Source organism: Cydia splendana, chromosome 22 (genome assembly GCF_910591565.1).
Source record: "Cydia splendana chromosome 22, ilCydSple1.2, whole genome shotgun sequence".
Taxonomy (NCBI): domain Eukaryota; kingdom Metazoa; phylum Arthropoda; class Insecta; order Lepidoptera; family Tortricidae; genus Cydia; species Cydia splendana.
Window position 1 is genome coordinate 11,661,988 of NC_085981.1, and position 26,092 is coordinate 11,688,079.

At 38.6% G+C, this 26,092-nt stretch overlaps 4 protein-coding genes across 4 annotated transcripts in view; 3 read left to right on the top strand and 1 right to left on the bottom strand.

Moving 5' to 3' along the window:
- The window catches only part of LOC134801497 (uncharacterized), a 318,534-nt gene that overhangs the window by 206,975 nt on the left and 85,467 nt on the right, over positions 1-26,092 (bottom strand). The window lies entirely within an intron of this gene.
- Positions 1-26,092, top strand: part of LOC134801644 (uncharacterized) — an 85,827-nt gene that overhangs the window by 22,684 nt on the left and 37,051 nt on the right. The window contains exons 3-7 of the mRNA XM_063774263.1: positions 16,220-16,384; positions 17,801-17,854; positions 20,437-20,534; positions 21,756-21,904; positions 24,797-24,908. Coding sequence (XP_063630333.1) covers positions 16,220-16,384; positions 17,801-17,854; positions 20,437-20,534; positions 21,756-21,904; positions 24,797-24,908 — 578 coding nt within the window. The remainder of the gene's footprint in view (positions 1-16,219; positions 16,385-17,800; positions 17,855-20,436; positions 20,535-21,755; positions 21,905-24,796; positions 24,909-26,092) is intronic.
- On the top strand, positions 650-6,293 carry LOC134801610 (uncharacterized). The gene is made up of 2 exons (XM_063774226.1): positions 650-3,919; positions 3,989-6,293. Exons 1-2 carry the CDS (start codon positions 686-688, stop codon positions 5,882-5,884), a joined length of 5,130 nt encoding a protein of 1,709 aa, XP_063630296.1. The 5' UTR covers positions 650-685; the 3' UTR covers positions 5,885-6,293.
- Positions 10,276-14,733, top strand: LOC134801613 (uncharacterized). Its single transcript, XM_063774228.1, has 2 exons — positions 10,276-12,443; positions 12,513-14,733. Exons 1-2 carry the CDS (start codon positions 11,400-11,402, stop codon positions 14,406-14,408), a joined length of 2,940 nt encoding a protein of 979 aa, XP_063630298.1. The 5' UTR covers positions 10,276-11,399; the 3' UTR covers positions 14,409-14,733.

The following is a 26,092-nucleotide window of genomic DNA, read 5'->3' on the forward strand; positions in this document are numbered from 1 at the left end:
TAAGCGGCATTGAGGTTCAATGACCTCAGATATTCCATTAGGTAATGCGTCGGGTATTGGCATTTTTCAGCAAACCAATGGCTGATTTACTGCATGCGACCAAACCAAATGAAGATTATTCTAGTTAAGAAAGACTTGACGAGAGTAACTTTGGTATAATAGCAGACTACTTGGATTTGTGATGTCGGTCTATGTACGGTCATAATATTTGCGAGGCGCCCCAACCAGAACTGAAATTATCAAATTAGTTTTGCAGAATGCTAATACAGGAAATTGGTAGAGAACTACCAAACTTCTTTTCCCGTATTGACTAGTTTTTTTGGGAATTTTCAATCTTTTTTCCATAAGGTACCTTTTCTACTAAACTCTGAGACGACATTACTAGGCTTATAACTAACTTATAACAAAAATAAAAACAGGTAAACAAACGTTACGCATTAAGGTTTCAGATCACACAATAAAAAAAAATTGAGCATTTTTTCACCTCTTTACAAAACATTTCATATCTCCGAAACTAGAAACCCTCATAAGGTACCTTTTCCCGTGGAACGTCACATATATCAGTGGACATTACGTACTTATATTATAAGCAGCGCGTACTTACCTACGTACTTATGCGCTTACCCTACACGAACTTGGTGATTCGGTATTTAATTTGGTGATATCGTAGTAGTGAAATTACACAATGGAGCAGATAGAAAAACGTATACTACTTCAGAAAGACACTTATGAAAAAATAGAAAAGGCTTATAGCAACTACAAAAAGTCGCCTAAGGAGAGGATAACTATTGGATATGTACAAGGAAGAATGGATACGTTAGATAATTATTGGAAGGAATTTAAGATAGTTCACGAGAAAATACTTTTATCGATTTCCGTAGAAGACAGACAATTACTTCCGTACTTCTCCGAGGATATGTTTGACCAGTTTGAGGAGTTGTTTTATACATACAAAGGAGAGTTGAGGACGGTTTTATTGAAGCTTAGTTCTGAAACCGCAAAGGTGGACACGTCCAAACAAACTGTGAGTAACACAAGTACATCCAATAGTGAAGTCCGTTTGCCTAGAATTTCCATACCGACTTTTAATGGGAATTATACAGAGTGGCAATCATTTCACGACCTTTTTGTGGCATTAATTCATAATAACTCGTCATTAGAAAATGTGCAGAAATTACACTACCTGAAAAGTAGTCTGACGGGCGATGCTGAAGTATTATTGCGGCAGTTTTGTATCACCGGAGAAAATTATACCGAGGCATGGGCGATTCTGAAAAAGAGATATAACAACAAGAGATATATTGCGAATACAGTTTTTAAGAAGTTTTTTGGACAACGAGAGTTATCTCAGGAATCGGCCTCCGCGATTAAACAGCTGTTAGATACCACTGTAGAATGTATGAACGTGCTGAAGAATTTAGGTTTGCCTACCGATCAGTGGGATGCAATCGTCACGTTTGTCGTCATATCTAAGCTAGATGTCAGCAGTCATAAACAATGGGAAGAGACAATTAGTGAAGACAGTTGTGATGGCTTACCTGGATTTGAAAGACTGAAGCAGTTCTTGGAAACACGGTTTCGCACATTAGAGATGGTAGAACCTGCAAATAGAAGTTACAAACAACCACCGAGTGTTAAACCGAAGTCATTTCACACAACGGCTAGCAACGACGATCTGCAATGCACCTTCTGCAAGGAAAAGCACTACATACATCATTGTAAGCAGTTTAGCAAGCTACCTATTGAAGAGAGATACAGCTACGTTCAATGCAACAACTTGTGCTTTAATTGCCTCATACCTAATCACACTGTGTTTAAATGCAAACAACGCACGACATGTCAAATCTGCAAGAGAAAACACCACTCCTTATTACATAGAGAGAAGAAGACAGTAAGTGAAGACAAACAGGTTACAACTGCAACGAAAGAGGATCCGCCTGCTCACACAAACGAAGAAAAGTTTGTCACCAAGGTCACAGCGCATGTGGCAAGCGGAGAACAGCCTGATGAGAATATATGGTTAGCCACAGCACTGGTAGACGTCACATCGAGTTCAGGTCAGTCACACGTCTTCCGTGCGCTCATTGATCCAGGTTCAGAGGTGTCACTAGTAACATCAAGAGTCGTCGATTTATTAGGTTTAAAGAAAAACGAGATCAGCGGCGTCATGTTTGGTGTTGGTGAAGGTAATCGCACATCTCTTAAGCACTTAGTAGATTTACAGATTACGTCTAGATATGATACAAATTTCTCATTTAATGTAAACAATGCATATGTGTTGAGGTCTATAACGCGTTTGTTACCTGAAAGGGAAATTAGAGGTTATACTTGGCCACAGCTTAAGGATATACAACTGGCTGACCCCACCTTCAACGTACCAGGTAGGATAGATATTTTACTTAGTGCGAAAATCTATGCTAAGATAATGGACAATGGTTTGATTAGGGGGCCAGGCGACGTAATCGCGCAGCACACCCGTCTCGGGTGGATCTTGTCAGGTGATATTGAGGTAAAATCAAGCAGGTCTCATAATGTCAGGAGTTTTCACATCACAAGACAGGTCGAGGAAGATAACAATCTACTAAGAAAATTCTGGGAATTGGAAACAGAACTTTACACAACCAAGAAAGCTTGGTCTAAGGAGGAAGAAAGTTGTGAAGAAATCTACAAAAATACAACGGTAAGGGATGAAACAGGAAGGTATGAAGTGCATCTGCCCCTGAAACAAACTAAAGAAGAAACAATAAAGCTTTGTGGTGAAACAAAGCAACAAGCAATTACTAGGTTCCAACAAATAGAAAGAAAGTTCCAGAGAAATGGCAAACTGAAAGAAGAATACACAAAGGTCATCAATGAATATTTGAATTTAGGGCATATGAAGAAGGTAGAGAAGGAAGATGAAAGGGAAGCTATTTACCTAGCCCACCACCCTGTAATTCGTGAGGATAAGGACACTACAAAGGTAAGGATAGTATACGATGCGTCGTCGAAGGGTTCCAACGGTAGATCCTTAAATGACAGCATGCTAGTGGGACCTACCTTGCAACCTGATCTACGCAGCCTTATCATTCGCTGGAGATGTCACAAAATCTGTGTGGTAGGCGATATAGTTAAGATGTATCGTCAAGTAAAAATGACAAACAACCATACCGATTTACAGCGGATAGTGTGGCGAGATGAAGCTTCTGGCATCTTGGAAAGTTATCAGCTGTTAACAGTCACTTTTGGGACCGCTGCGGCACCTTGGTTAGCAGTACGAACGCTTCTTCAACTCGCTGACGATGAATCTGAAAGGTATCCACGAGGCGCAGCAGTGGTCAAGGACTCCTTCTACATGGACGACTTGATGACTGGCCATGAAGACTTATCTGAAATGAAAGTAATATGTAATGAAGTTAATAAGTTATTAAAAGCAGGGGGCTTTCACATGCAAAAATGGTCAAGCAACTCTGAGGAGTTGTTAAAGTACTTACAAGAGGTTAGTGACAGTAAAGAAACAGTGAACAGTCTAGAAATAAAGCTAGATAAGGTAATAAAGATACTTGGACTTACCTGGGACAGGAACGAAGACACCTTTAAGATTACTGTGAACTTACCGGAACTCAGGAATCCTGTAACAAAAAGGTTAGTATTATCGGATGTGGCGAGTCTCTTCGATCCCTTAGGATGGCTGGCTCCAGTCGTCATAACAGCGAAGGTCATGATACAGAAATTATGGCTTTGCAACCATGGATGGGATGAAGAACTGCCCGCAGAAATAGTTAACGAATGGGTTACTTACCGAGATGAGCTGAACGAGCTGCAAATGATAGGAATCCCACGGTGGATGAAAATCACAGCAGGCTGCAAGGATATACAACTGCATGGGTTCGCTGACGCATCATCAGTGGCCTACGCCGCAGTAGCTTATGTGAGAGTCGTTGATCAGAATGACGAAGTCCATATTACAATGATAGCAGCGAAAACAAAAGTGGCGCCACTGAAGCAGTTGAGTATCCCGAAATTAGAACTGTGCGCAGCAGTCTTGCTTGCAAAACTATTGCATGAGCTCTCCAACTTACTGAAGATACCGATGGAGAAGACATATGCCTGGACAGATTCGATGGTGGTCCTAGCCTGGTTACAGTCTCAGCCAAGCCGATGGCAAGTTTTTGTGGGCAACAGAGTCTCAGAAATCATACAAATAATTGACAATGACAGATGGCGACATGTTCAGTCAAGAGACAACCCTGCTGATCTGGCCTCTAGAGGAATCAGAGCAAGAGAAATAGTCGATAATGGACTATGGTGGACTGGACCAGAGTGGCTGAAAGACAAAGATACTGAGTTCACTAGAGTTGACATTCTACCAACAAGTTTAGAAATGAAGAAGACGTTTCACATTAACCTAGGTGACACTCCTATCTGGGAAAGGTTCTCATCCTTGACAAAGTTGAAGAGAGTACTAGCTCAATGCCGAAGATTTATAAACTGGAAAAATAAGACAAGTCGAGAAGATTATTTGACAGCAGCTGAAATGGAAGAAATAGAAATGAGATGTATAAGATACTACCAATATTCGATATATGAAGATGAAATTAAAGACCTGAAAAAGAATGGTAAAATTAAGGCAAAGAGTTCTTTAATCACGCTGACTCCATACTTAGATGAACGTGGTCTGTTGAGGGTCGGTGGCCGCCTTAACAACTCTTCCATAGCAGAACAAGCAAAACACCCTATCATCATTCCCAGTAAGCAACATATCACAAAACTGCTGATAAAAGAAGCGCATCTCAGAACATTGCACGGAGACATACTGGCTATGATGACATACATTAGAAGCAAATATTGGATTATTAGTCTAAAGGCAGCTGTCAGACAAGTTACCCACAGTTGCAGGACATGTATTGTGGAAAAGGCTAAAACTCAACAGCAACTGATGGGCCAGTTGCCCGCCCCGAGGGTTACGCCTCATCGTGCGTTCCTTAACAGTGGAGTAGACTACGCAGGACCTGTGCAGTTGAGGACATCGAAGGGTCGCGGTCACACGTCGACAAAGGGATATATTTGTCTTTTCATCTGCATGTCCACCCGAGCGATACATTTGGAGGCTGTGACGGACCTCACAGCACAAGCTTTCATTGCAGCTTTCCGTAGATTTGTTGCCAGAAGAGGCCGCTGCTTACATCTTTGGAGCGACAACGGGACTAATTTTGTAAAAGCCGACAAAGAGCTAAGAGATATGTTCGCAAAAAGCAACTCAAGTGTAACTAAGGAAATAGCGGAACTATTAGCCAATGATGGCACAACCTGGCATTTTATTCCCCCGAAGGCTCCCAACTTTGGTGGACTTTGGGAAGCTGGCGTACGCTCGGTAAAAAGGCATCTAAATCGTGTTAATGGCACCTCAAAGCTGACATACGAAGAGATGGCAACTCAGCTGGCTCAAATTGAGTCTTGTTGTAATTCAAGGCCTTTGTCACATTTAGATGAAACGTTAGACACCTTAAATCCACTTACACCTGGTCATTTTTTGATCGGAGAACCGGTAACTAGCGTTCCGGATATAAACTATGAAAATAGAAATGTTAACATGCTGACCAGATGGCAGCTTATACAAAAACAGACGCAAGATTTTTGGAGAAGATGGAAAGCGGAATACCTAAACACCTTACAACAACGTTACAAGTGGCAGGACACAGTGAATCCGCCAACTGTTGGAGATATCGTTGTAATCAAGGAGGATGACATGCCGCCGGCAAAGTGGCTATTAGGAAAGATAACAGCCTTACATACAGGACCTGATCAGCTGGTGCGTGTTGTTACTGTGCAGTGTAAAGGAAACAACCTTTTGAAGAGGCCCTTGTCTAAATTAGTACTTTTGCCAAAACACCCCGATAATTAGGCTACAGTGTCCGCTTACCATGACTTTAGTATAGGCCGTATACTTGTATGTCACCATCGAGATGTACAAACCCGAGTATAACAGGGTGGGCGGTCAGTCTTTTAAAATACACCTAATTAAAGTTTAAAGTAAATACCTACTTATTTACTTACCAGGCAAAACCTCTAATCAACCCAATCAGACATATACTTAGTCGCGAATAAAGTTAAACGATCATTAGATAATCGCTTTCCCGTTGCGTATCTCAATACATATGCATATACTAAGTATACTTAAATACTTACCTAGACATAACTTGTAAACGTTGGGATGATTTAGATAGTTATTTAACAAATAAACCACTCCGGTATTATTTCGCCAACATTAAACATTACACAAAAAGATATCTTATTATGTTAGCATAAGAATCATACTCGAGTGTTCATTTTCATTGGATAGTTTTAAAATCTAAGATGTAGGTATACGAGTTTCTATGTTCGTACTTAAACTAAACATTATTTATTAAAGATATTGTCTGTTTAGCTAACATCAAGTTTGTAGTGAAATGTACCTAAAACAATCCATACAGTCCATTACAATTGAATCTAATCAAATTACGTTGGCAAACAAGATGTTGTTTTGTAAAATAAAATAAGTTTATAGTTGTAAGTACGTAAAAATGTGTTATAATATCTTACCTACTTGTTACATGCTAATATGTGAGATTACATTACAAATAGTTATTAAACAATCATTAGTTCATCTATTTGTAATCTATTTGGTTTAATTATTTTGTTAAACTGCTCAATTTACATTATTTAGAAGCGAGACGATATAACTAGAAAACATGAACTATGGAAAATTACACTTTATTTCTATGAATGTAAGATTCAAAGTAGTTTGCTTATTGTGGATAACATATGTACGTATATCTCTCAAAGGTAAACGAGCAGCTGGGTGATGGGATTTTGTTTATTTCTTAACATTATTATTGGTTAATAGTTAGTATATATTTGTGGGTACCTAGCTTGACTAGTTATGTAGCACGTAATTAGCACCAAGCTAACTTGTTTGTGAGATTATAATATTCTCTAAGGCCCGACCATAGATAGATATTGTGTTTCTAACGAATAAAATGTACCTACATATTTTAGTATAAATAATTAGCGCCGATAGTGTAGTTTAAGTTTGTGCCTACCTATTGTACTGAGTAAAGACTTATAGTTTTTATAATGATTTGGTTTCACAGTTTGCAGGACTGTTATTTGTTAACTTAACTCTTAATGTAAACTTAATCGACTTTAGATTTTTATGCCTTACGTAACTTATGCTTTTCGGTTAAAGTTTACAATGTACCTAGTGTTATTTTATGGTTTAGGTTAACGAATGTTTTCTTACTCATTCTAGAGCTTAGTTTAAAAACTGTTGTTTTTGGTAGGCGGTATGTTAAGTCGAATTTTGATTACCTGTACGCACCTATACATGCATACTGCATACCTATATGTACCTATGATGAGTTGACCGGCCGCTGTTTTAGTTGCAATAAATAGTCATAAGCGTATGGACCTGTTTTAATTTCTTCTAACACCTTCACTCCAAAATGAACCTTAACGCCTAAACATTATGGTCCATCGACCACGGATATCATTTACGGTGACCTATTGCGCGGAGTGAATTTAATGTAATTTGGAGTTAAATATGGACAAATCAGTGCAAAAAAGTGGACAATATAACGGATTAAAATGTGTTTAAGTGAATTAAAGTGAAAAGAACGATATAGACTGGTAAATTTAGGATTTACAACCAAATGTTTCTACAACCGTTATTGTACAAACTAAATTGAACTGAGTGATTTGGCATGTTTCAAAGGACAGTGGAATAGTGCATTTATACATAAACAGCGGCAAAATAATATATCAGTGGACATTACGTACTTATATTATAAGCAGCGCGTACTTACCTACGTACTTATGCGCTTACCCTACACGAACTTGGTGATTCGGTATTTAATTTGGTGATATCGTAGTAGTGAAATTACACAATGGAGCAGATAGAAAAACGTATACTACTTCAGAAAGACACTTATGAAAAAATAGAAAAGGCTTATAGCAACTACAAAAAGTCGCCTAAGGAGAGGATAACTATTGGATATGTACAAGGAAGAATGGATACGTTAGATAATTATTGGAAGGAATTTAAGATAGTTCACGAGAAAATACTTTTATCGATTTCCGTAGAAGACAGACAATTACTTCCGTACTTCTCCGAGGATATGTTTGACCAGTTTGAGGAGTTGTTTTATACATACAAAGGAGAGTTGAGGACGGTTTTATTGAAGCTTAGTTCTGAAACCGCAAAGGTGGACACGTCCAAACAAACTGTGAGTAACACAAGTACATCCAATAGTGAAGTCCGTTTGCCTAGAATTTCCATACCGACTTTTAATGGGAATTATACAGAGTGGCAATCATTTCACGACCTTTTTGTGGCATTAATTCATAATAACTCGTCATTAGAAAATGTGCAGAAATTACACTACCTGAAAAGTAGTCTGACGGGCGATGCTGAAGTATTATTGCGGCAGTTTTGTATCACCGGAGAAAATTATACCGAGGCATGGGCGATTCTGAAAAAGAGATATAACAACAAGAGATATATTGCGAATACAGTTTTTAAGAAGTTTTTTGGACAACGAGAGTTATCTCAGGAATCGGCCTCCGCGATTAAACAGCTGTTAGATACCACTGTAGAATGTATGAACGTGCTGAAGAATTTAGGTTTGCCTACCGATCAGTGGGATGCAATCGTCACGTTTGTCGTCATATCTAAGCTAGATGTCAGCAGTCATAAACAATGGGAAGAGACAATTAGTGAAGACAGTTGTGATGGCTTACCTGGATTTGAAAGACTGAAGCAGTTCTTGGAAACACGGTTTCGCACATTAGAGATGGTAGAACCTGCAAATAGAAGTTACAAACAACCACCGAGTGTTAAACCGAAGTCATATCACACAACGGCTAGCAACGACGATCTGCAATGCACCTTCTGCAAGGAAAAGCACTACATACATCATTGTAAGCAGTTTAGCGGCACCTTGGTTAGCAGTACGAACGCTTCTTCAACTCGCTGACGATGAATCTGAAAGGTATCCACGAGGCGCAGCAGTGGTCAAGGACTCCTTCTACATGGACGACTTGATGACTGGCCATGAAGACTTATCTGAAATGAAAGTAATATGTAATGAAGTTAATAAGTTATTAAAAGCAGGGGGCTTTCACATGCAAAAATGGTCAAGCAACTCTGAGGAGTTGTTAAAGTACTTACAAGAGGTTAGTGACAGTAAAGAAACAGTGAACAGTCTAGAAATAAAGCTAGATAAGGTAATAAAGATACTTGGACTTACCTGGGACAGGAACGAAGACACCTTTAAGATTACTGTGAACTTACCGGAACTCAGGAATCCTGTAACAAAAAGGTTAGTATTATCGGATGTGGCGAGTCTCTTCGATCCCTTAGGATGGCTGGCTCCAGTCGTCATAACAGCGAAGGTCATGATACAAAAATTATGGCTTTGCAACCATGGATGGGATGAAGAACTGCCCGCAGAAATAGTTAACGAATGGGTTACTTACCGAGATGAGCTGAACGAGCTGCAAATGATAGGAATCCCACGGTGGATGAAAATCACAGCAGGCTGCAAGGATATACCACTGCATGGGTTCGCTGACGCATCATCAGTGGCCTACGCCGCAGTAGCTTATGTGAGAGTCGTTGATCAGAATGACGAAGTCCATATTACAATGATAGCAGCGAAAACAAAAGTGGCGCCACTGAAGCAGTTGAGTATCCCGAAATTAGAACTGTGCGCAGCAGTCTTGCTTGCAAAACTATTGCATGAGCTCTCCAACTTACTGAAGATACCGATGGAGAAGACATATGCCTGGACAGATTCGATGGTGGTCCTAGCCTGGTTACAGTCTCAGCCAAGCCGATGGCAAGTTTTTGTGGGCAACAGAGTCTCAGAAATCATACAAATAATTGACAATGACAGATGGCGACATGTTCAGTCAAGAGACAACCCTGCTGATCTGGCCTCTAGAGGAATCAGAGCAAGAGAAATAGTCGATAATGGACTATGGTGGACTGGACCAGAGTGGCTGAAAGACAAAGATACTGAGTTCACTAGAGTTGACATTCTACCAACAAGTTTAGAAATGAAGAAGACGTTTCACATTAACCTAGGTGACACTCCTATCTGGGAAAGGTTCTCATCCTTGACAAAGTTGAAGAGAGTACTAGCTCAATGCCGAAGATTTATAAACTGGAAAAATAAGACAAGTCGAGAAGATTATTTGACAGCAGCTGAAATGGAAGAAATAGAAATGAGATGTATAAGATGTGGATTGAAGAGAGATACAGCTACGTTCAAGGCAACAACTTGTGCTTTAATTGCCTCATACCTAATCACACTGTGTTTAAATGCAAACAACGCACGACATGTCAAATCTGCAAGAGAAAACACCACTCCTTATTACATAGAGAGAAGAAGACAGTAAGTGAAGACAAACAGGTTACAACTGCAACGAAAGAGGATCCGCCTGCTCACACAAACGAAGAAAAGTTTGTCACCAAGGTCACAGCGCATGTGACAAGCGGAGAACAGCCTGATGAGAATATATGGTTAGCCACAGCACTGGTAGACGTCACATCGAGTTCAGGTCAGTCACACGTCTTCCGTGCGCTCATTGATCCAGGTTCAGAGGTGTCACTAGTAACATCAAGAGTCATCGATTTATTAGGTTTAAAGAAAAACGAGATCAGCGGCGTCATGTTTGGTGTTGGTGAAGGTAATCGCACATCTCTTAAGCACTTAGTAGATTTACAGATTACGTCTAGATATGATACAAATTTCTCATTTAATGTAAACAATGCATATGTGTTGAGGTCTATAACGCGTTTGTTACCTGAAAGGGAAATTAGAGGTTATACTTGGCCAAAGCTTAAGGATATACAACTGGCTGACCCCACCTTCAACGTACCAGGTAGGATAGATATTTTACTTAGTGCGAAAATCTATGCTAAGATAATGGACAATGGTTTGATTAGGGGGCCAGGCGACGTAATCGCGCAGCACACCCGTCTCGGGTGGATCTTGTCAGGTGATATTGAGGTAAAATCAAGCAGGTCTCATAATGTCAGGAGTTTTCACATCACAAGACAGGTCGAGGAAGATAACAATCTACTAAGAAAATTCTGGGAATTGGAAACAGAACTTTACACAACCAAGAAAGCTTGGTCTAAGGAGGAAGAAAGTTGTGAAGAAATCTACAAAAATACAACGGTAAGGGATGAAACAGGAAGGTATAAAGTGCATCTGCCCCTGAAACAAACTAAAGAAGAAACAATAAAGCTTTGTGGTGAAACAAAGCAACAAGCAATTACTAGGTTCCAATAAATAGAAAGAAAGTTCCAGAGAAATGGCAAACTGAAAGAAGAATACACAAAGGTCATCAATGAATATTTGAATTTAGGGCATATGAAGAAGGTAGAGAAGGAAGATGAAAGGGAAGCTATTTACCTAGCCCACCACCCTGTAATTCGTGAGGATAAGGACACTACAAAGGTAAGGATAGTATACGATGCGTCGTCGAAGGGTTCCAACGTTAGATCCTTAAATGACAGCATGCTAGTGGGACCTACCTTGCAACCTGATCTACGCAGCCTTAGCATTCGCTGGAGATGTCACAAAATCTGTGTGGTAGGCGATATAGTTAAGATGTATCGTCAAGTAAAAATGACAAACAACCATACCGATTTACAGCGGATAGTGTGGCGAGATGAAGCTTCTGGCATCTTGGAAAGTTATCAGCTGTTAACAGTCACTTTTGGGACCGCTGCGGCACCTTGGTTAGCAGTACGAACGCTTCTTCAACTCGCTGACGATGAATCTGAAAGGTATCCACGAGGCGCAGCAGTGGTCAAGGACTCCTTCTACATGGACGACTTGATGACTGGCCATGAAGACTTATCTGAAATGAAAGTAATATGTAATGAAGTTAATAAGTTATTAAAAGCAGGGGGCTTTCACATGCAAAAATGGTCAAGCAACTCTGAGGAGTTGTTAAAGTACTTACAAGAGGTTAGTGACAGTAAAGAAACAGTGAACAGTCTAGAAATAAAGCTAGATAAGGTAATAAAGATACTTGGACTTACCTGGGACAGGAACGAAGACACCTTTAAGATTACTGTGAACTTACCGGAACTCAGGAATCCTGTAACAAAAAGGTTAGTATTATCGGATGTGGCGAGTCTCTTCGATCCCTTAGGATGGCTGGCTCCAGTCGTCATAACAGCGAAGGTCATGATACAGAAATTATGGCTTTGCAACCATGGATGGGATGAAGAACTGCCCGCAGAAATAGTTAACGAATGGGTTACTTACCGAGATGAGCTGAACGAGCTGCAAATGATAGGAATCCCACGGTGGATGAAAATCACAGCAGGCTGCAAGGATATACAACTGCATGGGTTCGCTGACGCATCATCAGTGGCCTACGCCGCAGTAGCTTATGTGAGAGTCGTTGATCAGAATGACGAAGTCCATATTACAATGATAGCAGCGAAAACAAAAGTGGCGCCACTGAAGCAGTTGAGTATCCCGAAATTAGAACTGTGCGCAGCAGTCTTGCTTGCAAAACTATTGCATGAGCTCTCCAACTTACTGAAGATACCGATGGAGAAGACATATGCCTGGACAGATTCGATGGTGGTCCTAGCCTGGTTACAGTCTCAGCCAAGCCGATGGCAAGTTTTTGTGGGCAACAGAGTCTCAGAAATCATACAAATAATTGACAATGACAGATGGCGACATGTTCAGTCAAGAGACAACCCTGCTGATCTGGCCTCTAGAGGAATCAGAGCAAGAGAAATAGTAGATAATGGACTATGGTGGACTGGACCAGAGTGCCTGAAAGACAAAGATACTGAGTTCACTAGAGTTGACATTCTACCAACAAGTTTAGAAATGAAGAAGACGTTTCACATTAACCTAGGTGACACTCCTATCTGGGAAAGGTTCTCATCCTTGACAAAGTTGAAGAGAGTTCTAGCTCAATGCCGAAGATTTATAAACTGGAAAAATAAGACAAGTCGAGAAGATTATTTGACAGCAGCTGAAATGGAAGAAATAGAAATGAGATGTATAAGATACTACCAATATTCGATATATGAAGATGAAATTAAAGACCTGAAAAAGAATGGTAAAATTAAGGCAAAGAGTTCTTTAATCACGCTGACTCCATACTTAGATGAACGTGGTCTGTTGAGGGTCGGTGGCCGCCTTAACAACTCTTCCATAGCAGAACAAGCAAAACACCCTATCATCATTCCCAGTAAGCAACATATCACAAAACTGCTGATAAAAGAAGCGCATCTCAGAACATTGCACGGAGACATACTGGCTATGATGACATACATTAGAAGCAAATATTGGATTATTAGTCTAAAGGCAGCTGTCAGACAAGTTACCCACAGTTGCAGGACATGTATTGTGGAAAAGGCTAAAACTCAACAGCAACTGATGGGCCAGTTGCCCGCCCCGAGGGTTACGCCTCATCGTGCGTTCCTTAACAGTGGAGTAGACTACGCAGGACCTGTGCAGTTGAGGACATCGAAGGGTCGCGGTCACACGTCGACAAAGGGATATATTTGTCTTTTCATCTGCATGTCCACCCGAGCGATACATTTGGAGGCTGTGACGGACCTCACAGCACAAGCTTTCATTGCAGCTTTCCGTAGATTTGTTGCCAGAAGAGGCCGCTGCTTACATCTTTGGAGCGACAACGGGACTAATTTTGTAAAAGCCGACAAAGAGCTAAGAGATATGTTCGCAAAAAGCAACTCAAGTGTAACTAAGGAAATAGCGGAACTATTAGCCAATGATGGCACAACCTGGCATTTTATTCCCCCGAAGGCTCCCAACTTTGGTGGACTTTGGGAAGCTGGCGTACGCTCGGTAAAAAGGCATCTAAATCGTGTTAATGGCACCTCAAAGCTGACATACGAAGAGATGGCAACTCAGCTGGCTCAAATTGAGTCTTGTTGTAATTCAAGGCCTTTGTCACATTTAGATGAAACGTTAGACACCTTAAATCCACTTACACCTGGTCATTTTTTGATCGGAGAACCGGTAACTAGCGTTCCGGATATAAACTATGAAAATAGAAATGTTAACATGCTGACCAGATGGCAGCTTATACAAAAACAGACGCAAGATTTTTGGAGAAGATGGAAAGCGGAATACCTAAACACCTTACAACAACGTTACAAGTGGCAGGACACAGTGAATCCGCCAACTGTTGGAGATATCGTTGTAATCAAGGAGGATGACATGCCGCCGGCAAAGTGGCTATTAGGAAAGATAACAGCCTTACATCCAGGACCTGATCAGCTGGTGCGTGTTGTTACTGTGCAGTGTAAAGGAAACAACCTTTTGAAGAGGCCCTTGTCTAAATTAGTACTTTTGCCAAAACACCCCGATAATTAGGCTACAGTGTCCGCTTACCATGACTTTAGTATAGGCCGTATACTTGTATGTCACCATCGAGATGTACAAACCCGAGTATAACAGGGTGGGCGGTCAGTCTTTTAAAATACACCTAATTAAAGTTTAAAGTAAATACCTACTTATTTACTTACCAGGCAAAACCTCTAATCAACCCAATCAGACATATACTTAGTCGCGAATAAAGTTAAACGATCATTAGATAATCGCTTTCCCGTTGCGTATCTCAATACATATGCATATACTAAGTATACTTAAATACTTACCTAGACATAACTTGTAAACGTTGGGATGATTTAGATAGTTATTTAACAAATAAACCACTCCGGTATTATTTCGCCAACATTAAACATTACAAAAAAGATATCTTATTATGTTAGCATAAGAATCATACTCGAGTGTGTTCATTTTCATTGGATAGTTTTAAAATCTAAGATGTAGGTATACGAGTTTCTATGTTCGTACTTAAACTAAACATTATTTATTAAAGATATTGTCTGTTTAGCTAACATCAAGTTTGTAGTAAAATGTACCTAAAACAATCCATACAGTCCATTACAATTGAATCTAATCAAATTACGTTGGCAAACAAGATGTTGTTTTGTAAAATAAAATAAGTTTATAGTTGTAAGTACGTAAAAATGTGTTATAATATCTTACCTACTTGTTACATGCTAATATGTGAGATTACATTACAAATAGTTATTAAACAATCATTAGTTCATCTATTTGTAATCTATTTGGTTTAATTATTTTGTTAAACTGCTCAATTTACATTATTTAGAAGCGAGACGATATAACTAGAAAACATGAACTATGGAAAATTACACTTTATTTCTATGAATGTAAGATTCAAAGTAGTTTGCTTATTGTGGATAACATATGTACGTATATCTCTCAAAGGTAAACGAGCAGCTGGGTGATGGGATTTTGTTTATTTCTTAACATTATTATTGGTTAATAGTTAGTATATATTTGTGGGTACCTAGCTTGACTAGTTATGTAGCACGTAATTAGCACCAAGCTAACTTGTTTGTGAGATTATAATATTCTCTAAGGCCCGACCATAGATAGATATTGTGTTTCTAACGAATAAAATGTACCTACATATTTTAGTATAAATAATTAGCGCCGATAGTGTAGTTTAAGTTTGTGCCTACCTATTGTACTGAGTAAAGACTTATAGTTTTTATAATGATTTGGTTTCACAGTTTGCAGGACTGTTATTTGTTAACTTAACTCTTAATGTAAACTTAATCGACTTTAGATTTTTATGCCTTACGTAACTTATGCTTTTCGGTTAAAGTTTACAATGTACCTAGTGTTATTTTATGGTTTAGGTTAACGAATGTTTTCTTACTCATTCTAGAGCTTAGTTTAAAAACTGTTGCTTTTGGTAGGCGGTATGTTAAGTCGAATTTTGATTACCTGTACGCACCTATACATGCATACTGCATACCTATATGTACCTATGATGAGTTGACCGGCCGCTGGTTTAGTTGCAATAAATAGTCATAAGCGTATGGACCTGTTTTAATTTCTTCTAACACCTTCACTCCAAAATGAACCTTAACGCCTAAACAGTCACTATGTTTCCCAAGGAGAGAATATACATTTTGTATAGTGTCACTATGTTTCCCAAGGAGAGAATATATATTTTGTATGGTGTGACATGTTTCCCAAGAAGCGAATATATACCTACTTTTTACTTTTAATTAGCGTTTCTCGACAAACGATTGTCATCCTGGCTAGCCCTAAAAAACTATATCTTATACTGCCATACACTCTTACAGGGTTCGACGAGATGCCAAAAATAACGACAATAAGAATGCAACTCGCAACAAAGCGGCGTCCAGCGAGCAAGAGGACAGCGGCGAACTATTGCGGCCGAAAGGGGCAAATATACATGCCAATATTGGTTTCGAACAATATTGGCCAGGGGGAGATTGGGTGTACAGGTATGATCGGCACTGGGTCTAAGTAGGACCGGCACTTGGTCTACAGGTAGGGCTGGCACTGGGTCTACATCTACAGTGGTACCGCCCGACGCGACGGTGTGGCTGGACAGCGGGAGTCGCTGCGGTCGCGAGTCTAGAACACCCATGCCATCCAGGGCAGGCGGCGAGTGCGTCTACAGGTGGTAGAACCGGCACTAGGTCTACAGTCTACAGCTAGTACCCGCACTGGTCGGCAGGTAATCTGAGTTTTGTTAGAAAATATGTTTAACGCGTAAATTGCTGTTATCTATAAATAAAATGTTATATTGTATCCTTGTTGTTAATATAATTTTAATCAAGATTTACTCTTCTTCCTCGCGTTATCCCTGCATTTTTCCACGGCTCTTGGGAGCCTGGGGTTCGCTTGATAACTAATCCCAAGAATTGACGTAGGCACTAGTTTTTACGAAAGCGACTGCCATATGACCTTCCAACCCAGAGGGGAAACTAGGCCTTATTGGGATTAGTCCGGTTTCCTCACGATGTTTTCCTTCACCGAAAAGCGACTGGTAAATACCAAAATGATATTTCGTACATAAGTTCCGAAAAACTCATTGGTACGAGCCGGGGTTTGAACCTGCGACCTCCGGATTGCAAGTCGCACGCTCTTACCGCTAGGCCACCAGCGCTTTTTCTTAATCATGATTTACTATTAATAATAAAAATATATAAGCACTGGGTCTAAGTAGGACCGGCTCTGGGTCTAATACATGTAGGGCCGGCACTGGGTCTACATCTATCTCATGTTATATTTATGTATTTTCTGAATTCATTTATTAGAGATAAATCACAATTACATAATTGACGACCGGTCTGGCCTAGTGGGTAGTGACCCAGCCTGCGAAGCCGATGGTCCTGGGTTATCTATATAAGTATGTATATCGTCGCCTAACAGCCATAGTACAAGCTTTGCTTAGTTTGGGGCTAGGTTGATCTGTGTAAGATGTCCCCTAATAGTTATTTATTTATTTATAATATTTTGATCCAAAAGCATCGTTAAACCAGAATATGTAGTTTGTTTCTCGATACTCAATTGAAATTGACATTGACATGGGCTGTTTTAGACGATGCGAGAACTCGCATGCGAGTTTCATACTATTGCGGGTTTTGATCGGTCGGTTCAATTGGACGTAACCAACAGTCCGCAATGTAACTAAAATCGCATGCGAGTTCGCGCGCCGTCTATATCAGCCCTTCGATTACCATTAAAAAAAACTCAATAGAGGATTTTGTCGCTGACTGAAGAAGCCAATCATCTTTATTTAAAAATTTAGGAAAGAATGAACTATCGGTGGCATATGTTTAGTATTTTGCAATAAACGAATTGAATTGCTTGGTATAAATAAAATGTAATGAATAAATGTGTTTCCTTGTCAGGAAGGCGGAGTTAGAACGCTGCAACACCACCGAGTACTGCGGTATATTCAGCAAGTAAGTAGGGGCGGAGGAGGGTGGAGGGGGAGGGGAGTTTACCCCTTAAACAAATACATGTTTGCTAGAAACAGATCCGAGTTTGAAGAGTATCAGCTCTTTTCCCAAATGATAAGGCATTTTTAGTACATGTTTGTTTTTTGGCATATAGCGTAAGGCGTTTTGAATTTATTTTAATATCTGTGCCTCCAGTGTAAAAGGGTTAAACTCAAAAAATGAAATTTTTCAGCATGGCCGAAAAACGTTTCAAACCGTGTTTTCTCTACATTGTTTCTAAAAAATTAGGTTTTTGTTTTTAGTTTAGATAGTTTAAGTCGTGAATTATAATTTGTCATTTAAATTAACCTGACATGTGAAAGTAACGGAAATATTGGCTTTCAAAAAGAACTTATATCCCTTTTCACAAAAATTATGAATGTGTGAAAAGGTTAAACTGCACTTTCTCTAGTGTTGCTAAAATCTTTTTGAACTTTTGTATTGTGTAAAGAAACCATTTTGGGAACTAAATATTGCATTTTTTGTAGATTGATGGTAAAAAAAACAAACCAAAAAGAATAATATCAATGTAATTAAAGAGTGATTTAATATACTTAATTACTCTGTTGAAATTGTTAATGGTTACTGAACCATTCAAAATTTCAACAGAGTAATGTTGTACTATAGTAGTGTTGTACTGACAACAGGGCAGTTGTACTTGTTTGTCTTACTTCCCCATCTTTGTTTTGTTATTGTTACTAAAAAAAATATACGGAAAGGAATCTAAGTGAACATTAACCATAATCATTAACTCAATTTAGCGAAACTAGATGGTGAAAAACGGTCAAAGTAAATTATTTATATCCCTTTACACATCATGACGTCTTAAAAATGTTTGTGAATAATAAAAAAACTTAAGTTTTACCGTCATTCACGAACTAGACTCGGTAGTTGAAATAGATCTAAGTGAATTTAGATTTCTTTACACGAAATGTTTCTTGAAATGTATTTTATTCACTAAGATTAAACTTTAATTTAACCATCGTTCGTAACACGATTCTTAAGTAACAAATTTTTTAAACGAGATTATATAAAAATAAATCGTTTTGAACATAATGGTTGTGATTTTTGGCAAAGTTTAATCCTTTTGCACAATCGATATCTCAGCAATTAGAAGTCATAGGGCAGTGGGTGTCAGCACAAAAGATGTAGTTTCATGAAATAAACCTTTTACTGGCAAAATTTGTAATTTGGACAAACTCGAGTTTAACCCTTTTACATTGGAGGCACAGATATAATACATAGTTATTTCAATAGGTAATCGCTAAGTCGCTATGTTTATTCAATAATAATATCTGGGAGACCGGGCTTGACTCGTAAAACATATAAAAACTCAAAAATGCGCGTTTTCCCAAGGATAAGACCTAGCTAGATCGATTTATCACCCCCGAAAACCCACATATTGCAAATTTCATCGAAATCTTAGAGCCGTTTCCGAGATCCCCGAAATATACATATATGTCGCAGTACGATAGATAAAGCCGTTATATAGTTATAACCCTAGGGATATAATTATGTGTCGTAACATAGTTATACGAAAGCGATTCATTACTATCTTACTAGGAATATAACTATAATACGTCTTTAGTTTAGTGATATAGTTATATTACTGGATTAAGTTTAGTGAAATAATTGTAGGTAGGAGTGCGGCGGTGCGGCGGAGGTATAGTTATATCCGTAGGGATATAGTTATATGCCGTATAATACGTATTGTAATCACATTCCTAGTAAGATATTACTATCTTACTAGGAATATGATTATAATACGGTATTTGACTAAACTAATGTGGTTAAATGGTTATAAATCTGCCAGGGAATCAAAGAAAACAGTAAGTATATTTACCCCCCCGCCGCCGACTCCGCCGCACCCCCGCACTACACTGCTACAATTATAATACTGAACATAATCCAGTAAAATAACTATATTACTAAACTAGAAACGTATTATAGTTATATTCCTAGTAAGATATTACTAATTTACTAGGAATATGATTATAATACGTACTATACGGCATATAACTGTATCCCTAGGGATATAACTAGACCTTCGCCGCACCGCCGCACTCCTACCTACAATTACTATCTTACTAGGAAAATGATTATAATACGTACTATACGGCATATAACTATATCCCTACGGATATAACTATACCTCCGCCGCACCGCCGCACTCCTACCTACAATTATTTCACTAAACTTAATCCAGTAATATAACTATATCACTAAACTAAAGACGTATTATAGTTATATTCCTAGTAAGATAGTAATGAATCGCTTTCGTATAACTATGTTACGACATATAATTATATCCCTAGGGTTATAACTATATTACGGCTTTATCTATCGTACTGCGACATATATATAAATAAATAAACATATAAATAAATAAACAAGAATTGCTCGGTTAAAGGTATTATATATAGATAGATTAGATAGATACTTATGTAATATACTCGGGCTAACTGCAAAGTCAATCTGGCAATTCTGGTATGAGCCCAACTATAGCAACTAGGCTAAGCAGGGTAGTGATTGTTTGAGTGTTGCAGGGAAAAAATATGTGCAGGCAATCATGATTTGACCGCACATCATACATTTGAAAACTTCTGCGAAATGCAAGACGCGAATTGCCGGGACGGCACTGTCAGTGAGTACCGCAGTACCTTCAACCACGACCTCATCGCCTACCACACCTGCGACGAGCACGTCGCCAGCTGCAGGCACGGCACTGTCAGTGAGTACCGCAGTACCTTCAACCACGACCTCACCGCCTACCACACCTGCGCCGTGCACGTCGCGAGCTGCAGGCACGGCACTGTCTGTGAGTACCGCAGTACCTTCAACCACGACCTCACCGCCTACCACACCTGCGCCGTGCACGTCGCGAGCTGCAGGCACGGCACTGTCAGTGAGTACCGCAGTACCTTCAACCACGACCTCATCGCCTACCACACCTGCGACGAGCACGTCGCCAGCTGCAGGCACGGCACTGTCAGTGAGTACCGCAGTACCTACTAATACATTGCGTCTTTATATCAACTTTAAGGTGTACTAACAATCAAAACTCCAGATTTCTTTTTAAAGTCGCTTAACCCTTCAAGTGGTGGTCAACCAGTTAATGGTTGGATCGAAAAGTAGTAAACTGGCGGCCCACCACTCACGGATCAATGCGAAAACCAGTAAACTGTCGGCCACCAGTCAGTGGTTAATGAGGTGTTGCCTCGGTGTTGCCGTATTTAGAGGTGAAATTGAACGCATTTAAGTATAGTAACGCTCTTCTAACGCCCAAAATTAGGTAGCGACTTAGACAAGGATAACATACCGTCATTCTTCCGGAGCGGAGTTCGATTAGGTCTGGCCAAATGTATAAACATTATAATAATTTAATTGCTATATTCAAATAGCGTAATTAACGCTTGTTATAACGATATGTGATTTAATATACTTTCAAACATAGAAAAGCTTAAATCGACGATTTTGTTAAATTCTCTTAATCTGCGCTGACCACCCACCGGGGCCCCGCCACGTGACTGCTTTTGAGCAAATCCGCGGCGCTACTTGACTACTTTTCGCGTTTTCGCTGGCGCCACTTGAAGGGACAAATGTTAGTCAGTTTGAGGAGTTCAGTTCTAAATACAGTCTACACTTTACAGTTTAAGTAGTTTATAGCTCATTGCTCCTGTTACAGGCTCGACCTAGTGCGAATAATGCATGCTAATATCGGAAATTTCGAGCAACTATCTATGTCACTTATTTCGCCTTAACTGGAGTAAACGAGATAGTTACTCGAAATTTACGATATTCGATGTACGCGATAGGCCTTCTGCTTTCTGATAGTACAGTTGCTTCAAGTTAAGTGTTGTTGCAGCGGTGTACACCGAGTCAGCGGTGAATGAGAATGTAACGTGGTTCCCCGTGACCACGTCGGGGTTCATTGACATGAAAATAGCGACGAGAGGACCGTGCTGGATCGTGCTCGCGCGGAGCAGGAGTATCGGTTCCAGATTTAAGAGGATGGTAGGTGGCGTGACGCTTCACGTAGAAACACCTTATACTAACGGCCTGATTCTTATTTCATATACGCCAAAAATTTGATCTAAATACGATATGGATCGGATCTAGATCTAAATTTTGACGTATATTAAAATTAGAATCAGGCCGTCAGTAGATTCCTATTCACCATCGGCGTAACTCTCATGTTCTTGCACTTGTTTATAAAATAATATATACTTTCCAAACCACACGACTCCTCTATATCTTAGGGCCGGTACAGACGGAGTGCAACCCGACTGCAACTTGTATGAGAACTGCACGCCGACGTTGCAGTTGGTGTGCAGTCGGCGTGCACTTCCCATACAAATTGCACTCCGTCTTAAAGAGCGGTTCAACCTGTAATAATGTAAAAACAATACCGTGTGGTGACTGTACACGACGTTTAAGCCAATCAAATTACATTTTATCGAAGAATATTACTGTAGGGGAAAATCATAATCATAATCATAATCATAATCTTTATTGCTTTTTGAGAAATGGGTTACATTGCCAGTAATTACTATTGTAACAATATTTCACGGACTCGCCAAGACTCTACCTTTACAGGTGTACAAACAAATATTAAAGTGAAAGTGGGATAGAACCGTGACGTTAAGGGAAAAGTTAACAAAAATCTTAGTTTTATTAAAATCTACGAACTTTACTAGTCTCTGTGTAATTGACTTAATTAACTATTAGTCTGATCACTATTTAGATTATCATACGTGGACAAAAACAATCAACATATAAATCTCTATTTTGTCCGGTTTTATCCCATGCCTTGTCCGTAACAGTGTATATTAAATCCTATACCCGATTTTGCCCATTATGTTACTAAAAAAATCAATCAAATGGAACTCGTTAAGTTCTTCAGGGTCCCGACCAGTAGGTACACACTTTATGGGCCCATTTTTAGGGTTCCGTACCTCAAAAGGAAAAAACGGAACCCTTATAGGATTACTCGTACGTCTCGTCTGTCTCTCTGTCTGTCTGTCCGTCTGTCACAGCCCATTTTCTCCAACAGTACTGGACGAATAAGTTGAAATTTGGTACACATGTGTAAATTCGTGACCCAAAGACGGACAACCTACGTAGGTAAACAAATGAATTTTAAACATGGAGGCCACTTTTGGGGAGTAAATGAGAAAACAAAATGTTATTTAAACTATATTGTGTCACATATCAAATGAAAGACCTCATTTTGAATATATATTTTTTGTAATTTTAAAATAAATAGTTTACAGTATACCGTAAAACTGGGGTGAATAGGGATTACGAGGGCAGTTGGGTTATAAATGGGGTGAGGAGGGATAACAGAGTGGTGAGATGGTTTTTACAGGCTACTCCTACGAAAATTATATATTCTAATAACAAATCAAGCTATTATAATGTTCATAATCCCAAAGTATCGATCCAACAATTTTCAACACTCACCTTAGTAGGAAATCCCTCCTGACCCCTACTACGCTACGGGTGAGCTGGGATTTCCTAATATTTCGTATTTATCTTTAAAGTTATGAAATTGAACTACACAAAATCATAAAAAAATTCAATTCAAACGACCGGAATATTTATTATGTATAAAAATCAGTTTGCCACATGTAAAAATAAAGTTTTATCGAGGTTTGAATGTCAGTTTTGTCCCTACTCACCCCATAATCACATAATCGCAATAAAAATACAATTTGTAGGTACTTAGGTACGTCAACGTACGACAAATTGGTACAGTGATGAATTATATGGAATTTTTGGGTGTGTAATGTTTAATATAATTATAAAAAAACTATCATACATTTGTTATAACGCCATTTGATATATTATTGTATGTTATAATGTAATTTTTATTATACGTTTCCTTTATTATATAGTGATTTCATCTAAACTGTCATTGATATAATGTCTAATGTAATATAATTTTCAAATAGTATATAGACATGTTTTATAACGACATTTGTTATATTATATTTTTGTATAACGTAATACTTCATACAATTTTATCAAGTATAAATACATATATCGTATAACATTTTTTGTCATATTTCATTTACTGATACTGTAAAGTTTTACATACTTTTTATAACTAGTACGCAGGCCTACTGCTTTTGCTAGCTATTTTATTCTAGGGAGGTCGCAGTTCTAACCTAACCTAACCTATTTTTCACGGTTTTCGTTCTGCGAGGGCCGCAGTTCAAACCTAACCTAAACCACTTTTTTGATAGAAAATTTTATTCTACGGAGGGTCAAAGTTCTAACCTAACCTAACCCTCCTTTTGTTAGGTAATTATTCGTTTGTGCGGAGTCGCAGTTCCAACCTAACCTAACCCATTTATGTCATGCAACTATTATGCTACATAAATAATTATGTGATGTCACTTGTTATAACAAATAATATGCTTTAGAGTATGTAATAATTATGGCAATGTATATTAGACGAAGTGTAAATATACCTTATGACCATTATACCAATAATAACATTATGTATACCGTTAATTAGGTATTACGGTAGTATGCCATTTATTACGTTATTCAAAATAACGATATATCAAACTATAATATATGAAATGTAATTATAACAAATGTAATGCACCCGGAATTTTTATATCAGGCACCGCTAAAATGTTCTCCTTGTTTAGTTTCTATACGTCGGCACGCGCGTCATTCAACTTTTTTTGACAAACTTATAAATAAACTTAAGTATACCAAGATGGTAGGCAGCAGTGACCAAAGCGTTGGTCAGACTGAAATTATTAAGGCTACTTAGATAGTTTACACACGTTAGACAAGGGGTAAAAAAAACTGCCGTGTCCTTGTTTTACCCCATGTCACTGTTTTGGACTAATCCCCCTATTCTTTATTTGGCGTTTTATTTTGTTTTAGTTCTATTACGGATTTGGGGAAGAACAGTATGACCGCACGTACTATGGTATAGTGGCGCTATTAAAGGACGAGGAGGAAGGTCCATGGGATGAGCGAAAGAAGTTGGTGCACGGTCAGTATTGAAATTATGATAGCCTTTTTAGAGCACCGTACAAAACTTTGTTCACGGTGCTCTTATGGGATCACTTCGGTCTTGCAAATCGGTTAAATGCGTTTTTCTCAAAGACCGTTTGATGTAGGTACCTACAATTTGGAATAGTTATGGCAAGTACCATCACTAACACTGTGAATAAGTCAAAACTGCTTATTTCTGATTTTAGGGGGAAATTTAGGGGGTTAGAGGCTGAATTTTATTTTCAACTAGACGGGCCCGCAGCTCCGCTCGCGTAAATGAAATAAAGACTTTGTCTTATGTTTAGTTAAATACCGATATTATTATGTATTGAACCCTGCCAGGGTTTATAACTGTGATAGGGACTGCTTATTTGTAACCGATATTTGGATAACTTAATTCGCAAATTTCTCAAAAAATGATGTGATTTGATAAAAGGCAAGATTGTATTTTTTCATCTACGTAGGTATTTATTTAAAACTTGTTTCAACATAAAATTATGGGGTTGCATTTGAATTACGCATTATAGGGAGGGGGGAGGGAGTAGGAACCCACCGGAACCCGGGTGCGTATCGATGGCTATAAACATTTTTATTATAATATCAGTTGCAATAACGCTTATTTAGTATAATTATTAAATGATATAACAACACTTAATATATTTTCATATGATATATATTAATATATTATCATTTTATATAATGATTAATTGATCTAATAACATTTAGCATAACATTCTTGAAGTATAATGCATATTTCCTATACCGAATATGATATAAAGTTATTTTCATCTAAAGTAGAATTGTTATAATCTTTGTTGATATAATGTATTAGACATATAATTCCACATTTACTATTACACACTACAAAAAACGATACTCTTTCTACGTATAACGAACTGCTATTTATAACTAGGTAGGTAAGGTTAAGAACTGCGACCCCTACACAAAACCAACCGCTACCAGAATACTAGGTTAGGTTAGGTTAAGAACTGCGACCCCTACACAAAACGAACCGCTACCAGAAAAGTAGGTTAGGTTAGGTTAGAATTGCGTCCATTACACAAACAAACCACTACCAGAATACTAGGTTAGGTTACGTTGGAATTGTGACCCCTATATAAAAAGAAAGGAAAAAAGTTTAGATTAGGTAAAGATAACCCAATTTGCAAAGAAAAATTGATA

Coding starts and splice junctions, on each gene's coding strand:
- LOC134801613 (XM_063774228.1), top strand. CDS start 11,400: ATGAAGAAGGTAGAGAAGGAAGATGAAAGGGAAGCTATTTACCTAGCC. Junction 12,444..12,512: donor CAGTAGCTTATGTGAGAGTC/GTTGATCAGAAT, acceptor CCACTGAAGCAG/TTGAGTATCCCGAAATTAGA.
- LOC134801610 (XM_063774226.1), top strand. CDS start 686: ATGGAGCAGATAGAAAAACGTATACTACTTCAGAAAGACACTTATGAA. Junction 3,920..3,988: donor CAGTAGCTTATGTGAGAGTC/GTTGATCAGAAT, acceptor CCACTGAAGCAG/TTGAGTATCCCGAAATTAGA.